Source organism: Dermochelys coriacea, chromosome 13 (genome assembly GCF_009764565.3).
Source record: "Dermochelys coriacea isolate rDerCor1 chromosome 13, rDerCor1.pri.v4, whole genome shotgun sequence".
Lineage (NCBI taxonomy): Eukaryota > Metazoa > Chordata > Testudines > Dermochelyidae > Dermochelys > Dermochelys coriacea.
In genome coordinates, this window is record NC_050080.1 from 40,967,530 (window position 1) to 40,985,185 (window position 17,656).

Genomic DNA, 17,656 nt, shown 5'->3' on the forward strand with positions numbered 1-17,656 from the left:
TTACTTGGGAAGCAGAGGAAGGCAGACAAGGGGTGGGAGGGAAAACAGATGTGCAGAGAATGGAAAGGACTTGCCCAAGTTCATATAGCAGAGTCGAGATGACTTAGACTGTAGGTTGATTAGGAAAGGGTATAGGCTGTCTGTCTGTGCATCTACATCCCCTCAGTACTACTGCCAATAATAATAAAACCCTCCTATTGTCAGTGCTAATGCTCAGTCCATCAGACCAAGTTGCTTTCCTATGTACTTGCAGAGAAAGGCAGAACAAGAAACAACAACTGGACGTCACAACCAGACAAATGCAAAATAAGTAGGCTCAGCAGAATTCAGTTTTTATTTTTTTATAATTTTGATGAACCACATCCATGGGTATTTTTAAGCATTTTAAAAATTATTTTTATCTAGTTGTACAAAATTAGCCGGGGTGAGGAGTGGGGGGGGAGGCAACATCGAATATGACAATATACAAAGTAAGTATCCTAAAATTAAACTATAAAAAATTCTCAAGCAGAATTGTACCTTTCTTTACCTGTCTGTAAATTTCAGTTTTTACAGATGGAAATATTGTTTCATCAGTTTGTGTGCACAGGGAAATCGATGTTGACCAACGTTTGCCAATAAAAATCTGATTCCTCCACACCTAGAAAATAAGACACATTTTTTTTAACAGTGAGAGTGATTATCTATTGGACTCAACAATCAAGGGAAGTGGAGGATTTTCCATCTCTTGAAGTCTTTGGACCCAGACTGGAGGCTTTTCTGGAAGATATTTTAGCCATGCATGATTTATTGAGATTAATACAGGGGCTACTCAGAGAAATTCTCCAGCCTGTGATATTCAGGAGATCAGACCAGAGGATCTAACAGTCCCTTCTGGCCTTAAACTCTCTGTTTCAGAAGGTGTCAGTCCCTATAATTCATTGTATAAAACTAGCCTGGAGAGAAGTAATTTCATCCTGGGACTCAGTTTTGTCCAAAGCAGATGGGATGCTAATAGCAGCCTTGTGGTTAAAACAAATGGGCCGGAGCCTGGGAGATCTAAGATGTGAGCCTCCTGCTTTCCTGAGGGGCAGCCTCACTCCTATCAGCAGGTTTCAGAGTAGCAGCCGTGTTAGTCTGTATTCGCAAAAAGAAAAGGAGTACTTGTGGCACCTTAGAGACTAACAAATTTATTAGAGCATAAGCTTTTGTGAGCTACATCGGAATGCATCCGATGAAGTGAGCTGTAGCTCACGAAAGCTTATGCTCTAATAAATTTGTTAGTCTCTAAGGTGCCACAAGTACCCCTTTTCTTTTTACTCCTATCAGCAGTATCCTTGTTCTCATTTAGTGTCACTTAGATCAGTGTTCAGCAACCCAGTCCCAAGCAGAGCGTTTACTCCCAAAAAGGAGAAGGGCCAGAAACTCCAAAAAGTCCACCCAGGACTCTGGCCCAGATCCTCCAAGATATTTAGGCACTTGACTCCCATTGATCTCAGCCAGGACTTGGGCTTTTATTACTGATGTTGATTTTATATAGGAGTTGCTCAGAGAGCATGAGGATAAGTAACAGCATAAAACCCTAAGGAAGGCAACCCAGGTAGCTGCAGCAATAGTTAAAATGGACAGGCTGTTGCTTCCGGTCAGGTTCTTATTTTGTGTGAGACACTTTATCCTTCTTTGCAGGACGGTTTTGTCTTTGTAAAAGGTAGAATTAACAGCCCAGACTAGACAGGGGATCGGACGACCAGTTGCTGTAAATCGGTCATAGCTCCACTGGAGTCAATGGGCCAGATCAGTAGCTGGGTGAATTGGTGTTACTGCAATAAACTCAGTGATGCCAGATGCCCAGATGGTGTAAATTCGAGTAGCCAAATTACACCTGCTGAGCCTCTGGCCCGCTGAGGGCTGTGAAGCAGACAGAGCCAAGAAAGCTGCACAGCTGTAAGGAGGGTTTTAACAAGCCGCACGGTGTTTTCCTGTTGCTAGGGCAAAATGTTACCATGTAACTTCTGGTTCCCATTGCGGCTCATTAAACATCTTGCAGTTCCTCCCTGTGATAACTTTTTAATTGTTGCCTTTGCTACCTGTTTGCAAGGTCTGCAATCTCCAGGGTTAATTAGGGAGAGCTTTGAATTAATGCCCCCTTGGGGCTTGTTAGCAGCAGTGTGAGAAGTTGGCAACCAGTGAGTGCATGTTTGGAAAAGAAGGCAATTGTAGCTAAAGGAAACCCAGCTGTCTGCAAAGTGGAGCTAAGCCAAGGTGAGATATGAGCAATGCCCAAAGTCCCTCGAGAACAATTATGATGTAACAAGCAGAAGCAAAAATATAAAGCCAGATCCCCACCTGGTGTAAATCAGCCAGAGGTCAGTCGAGTTCAGTGGGATTCCGCTGATTTACTCCTACTGACAAAATGGACCTGGGGTCCATGGAGAATTTCTCGGCAGCAATCACTCACAAATGGATGCTAAAGACAAGCAGAGTGGCACATTATGCTTAAACACCCTGTGACAGCCAGATGGCTCGTGGGTGGTCTGGAAATGGAATACGGGGCCTTCCCCCTCTTGGGGGCACCAGCTCCAATCCTGTCCTGGAGCAGGAGGACTAGCCGGCTCGGGGCGGGGGGGGGGGAGGGGATGTGGAATGGGGCTTCTCCACTCTAGAGGCAGCTGGCTATGATCTGGCCCTAGGTCGGGGGACTTCCTGGCTCGTGGTTAGGATAGCATATGAGGCCTTTCCCCACTAAGTGATGCCGGCTTCAATCTGCCTCCAATCCAGGGAATTTGGGAATGGCATATGGGGCAGTGGCTCCAGTCCACTAGTGGCTGTGGGTCATTGAAGCAAAGTGAATGTTCAACTGGCTCTGTAAAAGTATCTGGCAGTGCCCCGGGCACATAATAGAGGAAACACTGCAACATCGGGCACCAGCTCCCAGCCCTGTTGTATCATTTGTCAGAGATGCCAAGTGTCAAATGGGGGAGTGACTCTGAACTCCCTTCTCGCTCCTGATGCTGACCGTGCTGGGGAATGGGTCTGAGCTGGTGCTGGTCCCGGTGCCCTAGTCTGGCGCTGTGCTGCAGGGAGCAGGGTGGGAGTTCAGTAGGGGGCGCTCTCCCCTCACAGTCAGTGCTGACCCCAATGCCACAGGAGGGCACTAGGGGGCGCTGTGCTGCAGGAAGCGGGGTGGGAGGTTCAGTAGGGGGCGCTCGCCCCCACAGTTGGTGCTGACCCCAATGTCCCACGGTCATGCTAGGAGGCTCAATGCAGTGGGAATTTCCCTCTTTTGGGTTACACTTGAAACCAACACTTTACTACTAGTGACTTTGTTGCTTTTCCTTAGAGCTAGCCCTGGTATCCAGCCCAGACTCAGACTTAGCTTGTATCATTTTGCCACCTTCAGTTCACATTTTTGTTTTGAACTGGCTACAGGACTCTTCTTCCTCTACTATAAGGCACTGTTATAGTGCACTGTAAAACAGCCACAGCATCCCACCCCAGAAGTGGCTACTCTAGAGCTGCCAATGAGGCATCTCACACGTGGGTTATTTAGCTAAGATTTCTCAATAGTCTGAAGTTTTGGGATGAAAAGGCCTTAGGATTGGCAATCAGTACAATTATTATTAATCATTAAAAGGATCAGGCAACTGCAAGTAATGTTTAAAGTATTCCACAGGCTTTCTCCTGAAAAAAAAAACTATCAGTTGTTATTAGCATTCGGCATCCACTAAATAGATGACAAGATTCCACAAGGGAAAATGTGTGGCAGTCGTTATTATAACTCGGCTTCAGTACTCTTTACTGGAGTTGGACAAAACATGATGGATGGATTGATCAATACATGAGATATTGTTTGCAGTGTTGCAGCCATGGTGGTCCCAGGGTCTGGGAGAGAAAAGGTGGGTAAGATAATACCTTTCTTGGGCAACTTCTGTTGGTGGAGGGGACAAGCTTTCGAGCTATGCAGAGCTTTTCCCCAGGTATGGAGCTGGGAATCAGTGTCACACAGCTAAATACAAAGGACTTGGGCCCAGATCCTCCCATTGATTTCAATGATGATCTGGACTTTTATTATTGCTATTGATTTTATATGGAAGTTGCTCAGATATGTGGTGATAAGAAATAGAATAAACAGGGCCCTCACATGTGGGGGGGAGAAGGGTACACTTTACCAGGGCCCAGAGGCTCTGGGGGGGCCGGCCTAGGTTGCAATCCCCATTACCATGAGGAAAAAATTGAAACTAAATTGTAGATCATGCCTGCGGATATTTATAGAAACTTATTTCCCTGTATCTATTGGCCATACCCTGAACATATCTATTGTCCAGATCTTGTGAGATTTGATGGAGCTAATCAGAAGCAGTGTTAGAGCAGTCTCAAGCCACATTCTGAACAGTGAGTTGCTGGGCCTGAGGCCCTTCTCTAGAATAGAGAGCATACTTGTGCCATTAAACTAGCACATGTAGTTTGAGACTGAGAGACAGAGACTCGTGCTCCTCTGTGTGGCATGGTCTATCAAGTTCAAGAACTACCCGCCCCAGAGTTCCTTGTGCATAGGAAGGAGAGAGGACAGCTGGTGGGAGGGGCAAAGCACCATAAGACTGTGGGAGCTAGTAATGCTGCTTCTTCTGGGAGGATTTGCGGGCCCAAAATATATGTGAGTAAGCGTCTAATTCACTCACAGTCACACACACCTAGGGTGACCAGCTGTCCCATTTTTTAAAGGGACAGTCCCGTTTTTTGGGACTTTTTCTTATATAGGTGCCTATTACCCCCCACCCCATCCCATTTTTTCACAGTTGTTATCTGGTAACCCTACACACACCCCATACTGCCATGTCTGGTGGTGGCTCTAAATACAAATCAGGCAGCCAGAAACGTAAGGAGGCAAAAGAAAGGGAACTAAAAGAAGCTAAAGGATGCCAATCTATCCTCCAGTTTTTCAAATCAGACAAGGCCTTTCTGCAGTCAGGCAACATACTAACCAGGGAAGCAAATGAACAAAATAAGATGAAAATGATTTCAATATACAGACTATGTCTGTGGCACTGGCAACTGATAACAAAGAAAAGCTGCCAGAACATGCATCATGTGACTCCAATCTGAGGCCTGAAGATAGTCAAGTAGTATCACCGTTAGCACCACCCCATTCAGAAGGTTTACAAGACATAGGAGAGAGAAGTGCACGTGAGATTGTATGTGTGGGATGAGGGATTGCGGTATGTGTACGGGAAGGGGCCCATGTTACATGTTTGTACTGGGCCTGAAAAAGCTATGCTTGGACTCTGAGAATAAAACCAAAAGGAAGGTAACACAGGCAGCTCCAGCAATAACTAAAATGCTCAGTCTGTCACTTCTCTTCAGGTTCTTATGTTGTATGAGACATTTTATCATAAGGGGTTCACACATGTGGTTGGAGACCACTTGAAATGAAATGGTCACTTAACACCTTTGCAGACATAGGACAAAGGAAGGTTAGTAGGCACCACGGTATGTTACATCCAATTGTAATGAGCCATAAACCCATGACTCTGCTTGTTGGGATTCCCTCCAAGACCTTTTCCACTCAGTTAATCCAGAACAGCTTGACACTTCATCCAGCTCTGTGTGATCCAAAAACTCACTTCTACTCCAGATCTCATCACTCAGGTCCCTTTATTTGGCATACAGCAAAGGTACGCTGAGTTGATCTGACTCAAGTGTAGGGGGTGAGTATAGGACATACCACACATCCAAAGTTACACAGCCAGCATCTTCCTTTAAATTCATTTTATATATATATATATATATATATATATATATATATATATATATATATATATATATACATATATACATATATACACATTACATTGAATGTACCATACATTGTATCACACATTTTGGGGTTGGCTTGGTTACTCTGTCCAAGCATTGTCCACACTCAACCAACTCTTTACCTCATCTCTATATTCCTAACTTATCTTGTCCACTGTTATCTTGTTTGTAGTGAATGGGCGTCCTTGGGTGTTCTCCCTCTTATCTTAGCTGGCTCGGACAGTCTGACTTCTTAGCCTACTGACTCACTTCCTTATTTTATTTAGCACAGACATTCTGTTTTCAGCCTAATGATCTGTTTACCTCCCTAATTCTAGCCTCCAAGAAATGAGACCTGCCTCCATGTGTTAATTACTCATGTCTGGCCAGGCCTCAGCTACATGTCCCTGCTTCTGTCTTTCTCTTTTATATTAGCAGTTGTTTCAGCCGCATCATTTTCCTCTCTTTCTGGGCTATCTTTTTCAAGTTTACCCAGCAACACAAACTGAAGACCACAGATGTTGTACTTGTTTGAACCATCATCAATATTAGCTTTAAGGACAAACCACAGAGTGCAAGTTCACCTCCTCTGGGACAGCCCACCAGGGGGCAATTTCACTTTATAAGCTTCCTTTGCTTTTAAAACATCCTTTGGTAATTTTAGCTTTGCTTTTATTTTAATTACATTATGAAATGCTGGTACAAAATATAAAAATCTTTCCATTTATCACCCCAGGAAACTGAGGTGTGAAACAGAACCTGGGCCAACTGGAATAACATTCCCTGGTCCAGACCAGACATGATTCTCTTCAGCCATCACATAATGCTCATTATCACCAGCACAGGCAGTTTTTACTTACCAACGTCCCAGTGTCTCAACCACACTGTGCAATTTGGAGTTTGTTACCCACATGCCAGCAACTCATTCCACCTGCACTTGTAACAATCCCCCAGGTACAAACAGATGCATGAGTCTGGGACCTTCCAGACCTTGCATTGTCTTGTACCCTATTGGGGGAGGGAAAGCAAGCTTCTTCCACACCATAGGAGCTGTAGCGCTTTCCACATTGAACTTCATGGCATTGGACCCTTGTTAATTTTCTGACCCTGTGCCAATTAGTATTACCTCCCTTCTACCACATTTTTATCTTTTCTGTGGTGATAAAAGAAGGCAGGCTTCTTTGTTCTATGTCACTTAAGGCCTCTTTTACTTTACATAGCATATATTTCCCATATACTGAGCATCATTGGCTTTGCTTTTTATCTTTTATGATAGGAAATTTACTTTAACTTATACATTAAAAACACATTTACAACATCATACATACAAAATAGTCAAAAATTCTTACTAAATTCTTTCCTTGTTGACTTTCATAATACAGTTAGACCCTTTGCTCATGTAATGGATACAGTATGTCTGCAGCTAGATTCTGTTGAAATGCTTGATTGTGTTCCCACAGCATCTCTGTCAGCTTGGTTTCAGAGTGACTGACGTACCAGTTTCCCACATCACACTCCCTCCAGTTTCATTGCTGTGTCACTGTGGCAGCCTTATGCCTTTTAAAAGTTTACTTTTTTGTCCATAAAGTCCTTTCAATAGTGGTTTTTAATCATTTTTAACCAAACCCCAGTGACTGCAGATAGGTAGAATTCAATAACAGTTGGCACATTCATAAACTACATTAAACAACATTTTCTCAATAGATTTAACTCCAAACCATTGGTTGGATTTGTTTCCAATCTAGAGCATTTCAATCTTTTATATAATTGCTTCATTTAATACAATTATTCTTTTTCCATTTACAAATCACTTCCATACAGTTTTTACTTCGTAATCACATTTACTTTACACTGCAGATAAACAGAACACTTGGATAAGTGTGATAATAGTTAAGCTCCATTTCTTATATTCACTGAGCTTTCTTGGTGCCGGATTGGTTTCTGCTTCCAAAGTGCAGCCATCTGAAAAAGAAAACACAACCCCTTGTGGCTCCTCCTTGGAGCCTCTGTAAGATTTTGTTTTACCCCTTTTACGATGCACACTACATGTTCCGAGGGAATGCATCTTCCTTCTATAGTGCAAACCTTACCCTTGATTTGCCATAAAATCTTGTTAGCTCCATGTCTGATCTATCAGGCCTCATCCTCAAAGAAGACCTGCACAACTTGGGAGCCTCAAATCATAACGCTGCTGGACACTAAAAACCAGGAACTTAGAGACACTGGTTATATGGCTCATGACAATAATTTGTAACACTCTGTTGCCTACTAATCCTGCTTTGTCCTACAATTGCAGAGACATTAATTGCCCTACATTGCATTTTAAGTTGTGTCCTACAAATCGTGTGATCCCTTATGCTTAACAATCCGTTCCACCTGATATTTAGCTGACACACTCTGGTTATCTTCTTCAGAGCTGAGGAACAGCTCTGTGAGACTGTGAAACTCAGAAGTCAAAGGCTTGTTGTCCCCTGCACCAACAAATGTTGCTCCAGGAGAAGATATTACCTCGCTTGCCCCCCTTGTCTCGCTCCGATAAACAAACATTCAGCTGGAATTCTCAAATGTTGCTAAAGGAATCAGACGCCTTATGAAAATTCTGCATTTATGTCTTTCGGGATTCTTTGAAAATTTCAGCCTTTGGTTCCATTCTGAGACAGCGCTTGTCCATAAGCCAGTCGTCTAAGGGCCTTTTTCGTCTCCTTGCTCCTCAGCGTGTATATGAAAGGTTTCAAAAGGGAGTGAACATGGTGTAGAACATGGCCACTGCCCCTTCGGATGCGTGACTCAAAGCGGGGTGCACATATACAAACGGCATTGGCACATAGACCAGCAGCACCAGGCTGAGCTGGGTGCTGCAGATGGAGAATGCCCGCAGCCTTCCCTGGGCTGTGTGGATCTTCAGGATGGTGGACACTATGCAGGCGTAGGAAATGCAGATCAGCAGGAAGCAGCCAGCTGCCACCGCCCCGATGTTGGCCAGAATGACGGCACAGTTGGTGGCCGTGTCAGCGCAGGCCAGCTTCAGCATGGCGGGGATGTCGCAGACGAGGTATTCCACCCAGTTGGGGCCACAGTAAGGCAGGCAGAAGGTCAGGGCAGCCTGGATCGTGGCATGGAGCGAGCCGGTGAGCCAGGTGCCAGGTGCCAGCCCCACACTGGCCCTTCTGCTCATGACCACGGTGTAGTGCAGAGGGTGGCAGTCAGCCAGGAAGCAGTCATAAGCCATCACCGTGTAGAGGAAGCACTCGGTGCTGGCTAGGAAATGGAAGATGTAGAGCTGCACCACACAGCCGCTGAAGGAGATGGTCCTGCCACCAGGCCCTCCCAAGCCAGGCAGGATCTTGGGCATGGTGACGGAGGAGAGGCAGGCATCAAGGAAGGAGAGGTGGCCGAGGAAGCAGTACATGGGCAGGGCATGGAGTTGGGAATCGCAGAGCACAGTCAACAGGGTGAGGGTGTTGCCTAGCAGGGTGAGCAGGTAGAGGAGGAGGAAGAAGAGAGAGGGAAGCTCCCTGGTGTTCGGGAGTCCCTCCAGGACCAAGTCTGTCACCAGCGTTTGATTTCCTGGCTCCATCTGCTTCTCCCCCTATGCAGAGCAACAATAGTTAGAGCAAAGTGAATTATTCATCCCCTCTGGTATCTATCTAGATCTCATGACTGTTGCATCTCAGCACCTCAGATTTTTAAATGTGTTTATCCTCACAACACCTCTCCGAGGGAGGGAATTAGCATCCCCGTTTTACAGCCGGTGATTGGAGGCACAGGAAAAGCTCAAAGATAAACAGGAACCCTGGGTGAGGGCAGGAGATTTGAACTCAGGTTTCTCAAATCCACAGCTACTGACTTAACCGCTGGACCATCCTTCCTCTCACCTTGTCTCCTCTCTCATCAATTTGGAACAACTTCCTGCTAGTATAGATAGGTTTCAGAGTAGCAGCCGTGTTAGTCTGTATTCGCAAAAAGAAAAGGAGTACTTGTGGCACCTTAGAGACAAACAAATTTATTTGAGCATAAACTTTCATGAGCTACAGCTCACTTCATCGGATGCATTTGGTGGAAAATACAGAGGGGAGATTTATATACACACAGAGAACATGAAACAATGGGTTTTATCATACACACTGTAAGGAGAGTGATCACTTAAGATGAGCCATCACCAGCAGCGGGGGGGGGGGGGAGGAGGAAAACCTTTCATGGCGACAAGCAAGGTAGGCTATTTCCAGCAGTTAACATCTGAGGAACAGTGCGGGGTGGGGTGGGGGGGAGAAAATACCATGGGGAAATAGTTTTACTTTGTGTAATGATTCATCCATTCCCAGTCTCTATTCAAGCCCAAGTTAATTGTATCCAGTTTGCAAATTAATTCCAATTCAGCAGTCTCTCGTTGGAGTCTGTTTTTGAAGTTTTTTTGTTGAAGGATAGCCACCCTCAGGTCTGTAATCGAGTGACCGGAGAGATTGAAGTGTTCTCCAACTGGTTTTTGAATGTTCTAATTCTTGACGTCTGATTTGTGTCCATTTATTCTTTTACGTAGAAACTGTCCAGTTTGACCAATGTACATGGCAGAGGGGCATTGCTGGCACATGATGGCATCTATCACATTGGTAGATGCGCAGGTGAACGAGCCTCTGATAGTGTGGCTGATGTGATTAGGCCCTATGATGGTGTCCCCTGAATAGATATGTGGACAGAGTTGGCAACGGGCTTTGTTGCAAGGCTAGGTTCCTGGGTTAGTGGTTCTGTTGTGTGGTGTGTGGTTGCTGGTGAGTATTTGCTTCAGATTGGGGGGCTGTCTGTAAGCAAGGGCTGGCCTTTCTCCCAAGATCTGTGAGAGTGATGGGTCGTCCTTCAGGATAGGTTGTAGATCCTTGATGAGGCGTTGGAGAGGTTTTAGTTGGGGGCTGAAGGTGATGGCTAGTGGTGTTCTGTTATTTTCTTTGTTGGGCCTGTCCTTTAGTAGGTGACTTATGGGTACTCTTCTGGCTCTGTCAATCTGTTTCTTCACTTCAGGAGGTGGGTATTGTAGTTGTAGAAATGCATGATAGAGATCTTGTAGGTGTTTGTCTCTGTCTGAGGGGTTGGAGCAAATGCGGTTATATCGTAGAGCTTGGCTGTAGACAATGGATCTTGTGGTATGATCTGGATGAAAACTAGAGGCATGTAGGTAGGAATAGCGGTCAGCAGGTTTCCGATATAGGGTAGTGTTTATGTGACCATTGCTTATTAGCACCGTAGTGTCCAGGAAGTAGATCTCTTGTGTGGACTGGTCCAGGCTGAGGTTGATGGTGGGATGGAAATTGTTGAAATCCTGGTGGAATTCCTCAAGGGCTTCTTTTCCATGGGTCCAGATGATGAAGATGTCATCAATGTAGCGCAAGTAGAGTAGGGGCATTAGGAGATGAGACCTGAGGAAGCGTTGTTCTAAGTCAGCCATAAAAATGTTGGCATACTGTGGGGCCATGCGGGTACCCATCGCAGTGCCGCTGATTTGAAGGTATACATTGTCCCCAAATGTGAAATAGTTATGGGTGAGGACAAAGTCACAAAGTTCAGCCACCAGGTTAGCCGTGACATTATCGGGGATACTGTTCCTGATGGCTTGTAGTCCATCTTTGTGTGGAATGTTGGTGTAGAGGCTTCTACATCCATAGTGGCCAGGATGGTGTTTTTAGGAAGATCAAGTGGATTGTAGTTTCCTCAGGAAATCGGTGGTGTCTCGAAGATAGCTGGGAGTGCTGGTAACGAAGGGCCTGAGGAGGGAGTCTACATAGCCAGACAATCCTGCTGTCAGGGTGCCAATGCCTGAGATGATGGGGCGTCCAGGATTTCCAGGTTTATGGATCTTGGGTAGCAGATAGAATACCCCAGGTCGGGGCTCCAAGGGTGTGTCTGTGCGGATTTGTTCTTGTGCTTTTTCAGGGAGTTTCTTGAGCAAATGCTGTAGTTTCTTTTGGTAACTCTCAGTGGGATCAGAGGGTAATGGCTTGTAGAAAGTGGTGTTGGAGAGCTGCCTATTGGAGAGCTGCCACTCCGACCTATTCATGATGACGACAGCACCTCCTTTGTCAGCCTTTTTGATTATGATGTCAGAGTTGTTTCTGAGGCTGTGGATGGCATTGTGTTCAAATCAGCGGCACTGCGATGAGTACCCGCATGGCCCCAACATTTTTATGGCTGACTTAGAACAACGCTTCCTCAGCTCTCGTCTCCTAATGCCCCTACTCTACTTGCGCTACATTGATGACATCATCATCATCTGGACCCATGGAAAAGAAGCCCTTGAGGAATTCCACCATGATTTCAACAATTTCCATCCCACCATCAACCTTGGCCTGGACCAGTCCACACAAGAGATCCACTTCCTGGACACTACGGTGCTAATAAGCAAAGGTCACATAAACACCACCCTATATCGGAAACCTACTGACCGCTATTCCTACCTACATGCCTCTAGTTTTCATCCAGATCATACCACACGAACCATTGTCTACAGCCAAGCTCTACGATATAACTGCATTTGCTCCAACCCCTCAGACAGAGACAAACACCTACAAGATCTCTATCATGCATTTCTACAACTACAATACCCACCTGCTGAAGTAAAGAAACAGATTGACAGAGCCAGAAGAGTACCCAGAAGTCACCTACTAAAGGACAGGCCCAACAAAGAAAATAACAGAACGCCACTAGCCATCACCTTCAGCCCCCAACTAAAACCTCTCCAACGCATCATCAAGGATCTACAACCTATCCTGAAGGATGACCCATCACTCTCACAGATCTTGGGAGACAGGCCAGTCCTTGCTTACAGACAGCCCCCCAATCTGAAGCAAATACTCACTAGCAACCACACACCATACAACAGAACCACTAACCCAGGAACCTAGCCTTGCAACAAAGCCCGTTGCCAACTCTGTCCACATATCTATTCAGGGGACACCATCATAGGGCCTAATCACATCAGCCTCACTATCAGAGGCTCGTTCACCTGCGCATCTACCAATGTGATAGATGCCATCATGTGCCAGCAATGCCCCTCTGCCATGTACATTGGTCAAACTGGACAGTCTCTACGTAAAAGAATAAATGGACACAAATCAGACGTCAAGAATTATAACGTTCAAAAACCAGTTGGAGAACACTTCAATCTCTCCGGTCACTCGATTACAGACCTGAGGGTGGCTATCCTTCAACAAAAAAACTTCAAAAACAGACTCCAACGAGAGACTGCTGAATTGGAATTAATTTGCAAACTGGATACAATTAACTTAGGCTTGAATAGATACTGGGAATGGATGAGACATTACACAAAGTAAAACTATTTCCCCATGTTATTTCTCTCCCCCACCCCACCCCCCACTGTTCCTCAGATGTTCTTGTTAACTGCTGGAAATAGCCTACCTTGCTTGTCACCATGATAGGTTTTCCTCCTTTCCCCCCCGCCCCCGCTGCTGGTGATGGCTCATCTTAAGTGATCACTCTCCTTACAGTGTGTATGATAAAAAGCCATTGTTTCATGTTCTCTGTGTGTATATAAATCTCCCCTCTGTATTTTCCACCAAATGCATCCGATGAAGTGAGCAGTAGCTCACGAAAGCTTATGCTCAAATAAATTTGTTAGTCTCTAAGGTGCCACAAGTACTTCTTTCTTTTTGCGAATACAGACTAACATGGCCCGATTTAGTCCCATTAAGCTGTTTGAGTTTCGCTTCTACCTCTGATATGGTAATATCTATCTCCATAACCTTATTCCCGTTTGTCATGCTACCATTATCCCTAAGATCCTCTTTAGCCTTATTAAAGACTGAAGCAAAGTATTTGTTTAGATATTGGGCCATGCCTAGATTATCTTTAACCTCCACTCCATCTTCAGTGTTTAGCGGCCCCACTTCTTCTTTCTTAGTTTTCTTCTTATTTATATGGCTATAGAACCTTTTACTATTGGTTTTAATTCCCTTTGCAAGGTCCAACTCTACTCAACTTTTAGCCCGTCTCACTTTATCCCTACATGTTCTGACCTCAATAAGGTAGCTTTCCTTGCTGATCCCTCCCATCTTCCACTCCCTGTATGCTTTCTGCTTCTTCTTAATCACCTCTCTAAGATGCTTGCTCATCCAGCTTGGTCTACAACTCCTTCCTATGAATTTTTTCCCCATTCTTGGGATACAGGCTTCTGATAGCTTCTGCAGCTTTGATTTAAAGTAATCCCAGGCCTCCTGTACCTTTAGATCCATAAATTCTTCAGTCCAATCCACTTCCCTAACTAATTTCCTTAATTTTTGAAAGTCAGCCCTTTTGAAATCAAAAACCCTAGTCGCAGATTTATTTTTTATCCTTCTGTTCAATTTGAACTGAATTAGCTCATGATCACTTGAACCAAGGTTGTCCCCTACAACCATTTCTTCTATGAGGTCCTCACTACTCACCAAAACCCAATCTAAAATGGCATCCTCTCTAGTCAGTTCAGCAACTACTTGATGAAGGAATCCATCTGCTATCGCATCTAGAAAATTCTGAGCTCTATTATTACTAGCACTGGTCCTCCAGTCTATATCTGGGAAGTTAAAATCTCCCATGATCACACAATTTCCATTCGTATTTACTTCATTAAAAACATTAAAGAGGGCTCTATCCATATCCAAATTTGATCCCAGCGGTCTATAACACACCCCAAGTACTATCACAGAGGAGGCTCTAGTAGTTATCTTCCCCAATGTGATTTTTGCCCAAATGGACTCTGTCTTATCCATTCCATCGCTTCTTATTTCTTTACATTCTACCTCATCCTTGATTTACAATGCTACTCCACCACCTTTACCTTTATTTCTGTCTTTCCTAAACAGCACATATGCTTCAATACCTGTAGTCCAGTCATGACTACTATTCCACCATGTTTCTCTTATCCCTATAATATCAGATTTCACTTCCTGCACCATGACAGGTTTCAGAGTAGGAGCCGTGTTAGTCTGTATTGCATCCGATGAAGTGAGCTGTAGCTCACGAAAGCTTATGCTCTAATAAATTTGTTCGTCTCTAAGGTGCCACAAGTACTGCTTTTCTTCCTGCACCAGTAGCTCTAGTTCCTCCATTTTGTTACCTAGGCTCCTCGCATTGGTGTACAAACGTCTTAATTTTTTGCTGTTTGGCCTTGCTCACATTTTGGACCCTATTAGGCACAGTCATTCTACAGCCAGTATAACCTATTAGACTGGTATCCACACTGCCCTCGCTCCTTATATACATTCTCCTACCCATGGCTGTATCCTTTCTTACTTCATCTTCTTCCCTCTCAATGCTAAAATCCAGCATGGAGATTACCTGGACATCTCCCAACCATCTCTCCCAAATTCCTAGTTTAAAGCTCTCTTAATCAGTTGTACCAGCCTCCGTCCTAGAAGTCTATTTCCTTCACTACTCAGACAAAGTCCATCCCGAGAGAACTGTCCTCTGTCCATGAATGCCTCCCAGTGGCCATACTTCCCAAAGCCCTCCTTAAAGCACCACTGCCTGAGCCATCTGTTCATAGTCATAATCTTGTCACACCTTTGTTGTCCTTCTCTAGGAACAGGTAGAATCCCACTGAAGATCACCTGAGCCTCAATTTCCTTAAGCGTCTTCCCCAGCCTGGCATAGTCTCCCTTGATACATTTCAGTAAGAATCTACTGGTATCATTTGTTCCCACATGAAGGACAATCAGTGGATTTTTTCCTGCTCCCTTTAGGATCCTTTTCAACCTCAGGTCCACATCCCGTATCTTAGCACCTGGAAGTCAGCACACCCTTCTATTCTCTGGATCAGCTCTGGTCACAGGCCTGTCTGTTCTTCTCAGTAAGGAGATCCCGATCACGTAGACCTGCCTTTTCCTGGTGACAGTGCAATTCTCCGGTCTATCCCCTGTTCCCTCTGGCTGCACGTTCTTTCCATTCCTATTCCCCCTTGTAATCCTCTTCAACCCATCCTGTATCCTCCTGGGGCTCATATTTGGTGTAGTCTCCATTGACTCTTCCCCTTTTCCTATAGGACTAGCAGCTCTTCTCTTCTTTCTTGCCCTTCCACCTTCAGTGACCACCTCCTGAGCCCCTTCTTCATTTTCCAACTCTGCAAACCTGTTCTTAAGTTCTATTTCTCCTTCACTAGCCCGTCTTTTTCTCTGCCTGTTTCTCTTAGTCACATCCTTCCACTGTCCATTTTCTTCACCCAGCAGTCTCCCCTCAGAATTCTTCAGTCCTCTTTCCATCTGCAAGTCTGAGCTTTTCCCTTCAGCTGCCTCATGTCTTTGCTCCATAATCTGCTTGAACTCCCTTTTAAACTCAGTCAGACTTTCCACCTGCATCTCCAATCCTAGGATCTTCTCTTCCATCAGCTCTATGAGATGGCACTTCATGCAGACAAAACTCTTTCCAGGTACCCCCTCCAGGATCATGTACATACCGCAGCTTCCACATCCAGTCATCCTCATTTGTCTTCCACTACATGGGTCACTCCCACTCATGTGGTAGAGGCTCATTCACTAAGCTTCAAAGTCCCCAGGTTTGATCCCACCTGCTGACGACTGGGGTCTGTCGGTGTTACACCTACACACACAGTGTTTCTTTTTTCTCTTTCCCCTGTTTCCACACAATCTAAGTTTCCTCTTCTTGCCCTCTCAGTTGCTTGTGTGTGTGTGTGTGTGTGTGTGTGTGTGTGTGTGTGTGTGTGTGTGTGTGTGTGTGTGTGGTAATTTTGGTTGTTATTTTTCATAACTGGAGGTTTATCTGCCAGCACATAAAATCTTCTCCTTTAGAGAAACTCACAAAGGACTTCCATCTTTCAAAATGGCCTCCCACCTCCTTAGTCCTCAAGGAGAGTAAAACCACAGCTTCCCTCAGATAAGCTACCCTTTTTCAAAATGGCCACTCCCACTCCTTTTTTCCAGCAAGAATGAAGCCAGCAACCACCATTTGAAGGCTTTTATGGGCAGCCTGTGGCTTCAGTCCCAGTGAGAACAATGGGAGACAGATAGCCACCAAACTGGGTGAGTTATTTCCCGAGTCTCATTGAGAACAGCAGGAGATGTTGTGACGCAGTAGGGAGTGGGGTGGACTGACTGGGGAATGTTGTCTAGTTCTGCTGGGACTGTCTGCATGGGGGATGGGAGAGCAGGGGGTGACTGCACTGGAGTGAGGAGACCTGAGCCTGTCACCTGAGCTGGGAGGGGGTTGGACCCAGGTCACACCTTTGCCCGAGAAACTGGACGAAAGCTGGAGAAGGAGCCGGGGGGTGGAGGAGTGAGACTGGGGGAGGGGGGTTTTGGTTTCAGTTTTGGGCTGGGTGGTCCAACGCAGGGAACCCCAAGGCTGGGGTCTAAGCTCCCTGCCCCCCAGAAGGACTTGACTGAGGGGTCTGGTTATACCCACAAGCTCTGTTTTAGACTGTGTTCCTATTGTCCAATAAACCTTCCGTTTTACTGGCTGGCTGAGAGTCAGAGTGAAACTCAGGAAGAGGGGTGCAGGGCCCGGACTCCCCCACACTCCGTGACAGATGTCAGCCATTTTGGAAGAGGGCAGTGCCAGTTCTACATGGAACTCTCTGTAGTAGCATGTTGTTCATCAGACTGTTCTGAAGGAGAAATTTTCACTTATGAAAAATAATAGGGGGGAGGGGAAAATGACCATTAATCCAAATTAAAGTCTTCAGCTGTAGCCAATACACAAGATTTCAGTGAATTTTAACCATAAGGGAAGTTTGACACCTCTGAGCTATTTTATTATTAAGATCCTTCAGATCAAAGAAATGATCCAAAACTAGGTGTTAAATATTAAAAGGACGCTTTTTAATTCATAAACAAATTAACCGATTTATTTGTAAATTGTTAGAAAAGTCGTTCTGTGCCCAGAGAGT

General features: G+C 45.1%; 1 protein-coding gene across 1 annotated transcript; it reads right to left on the minus strand.

Annotated features, from left to right (window-relative positions):
• Window positions 1-8,503: 8,503 nt before the first annotated feature.
• Window positions 8,504-9,349, minus strand: LOC119842229 (olfactory receptor 10S1-like). The gene has a single exon (XM_038370132.1). The coding sequence runs from the start codon at window positions 9,347-9,349 to the stop codon at window positions 8,504-8,506; it is 846 nt and encodes a 281-aa protein (XP_038226060.1).
• Between the last annotated feature and the right edge of the window lie 8,307 nt (window positions 9,350-17,656).

Coding starts and splice junctions, on each gene's coding strand:
- LOC119842229 (XM_038370132.1), bottom strand. CDS start 9,349: ATGGAGCCAGGAAATCAAACGCTGGTGACAGACTTGGTCCTGGAGGGA.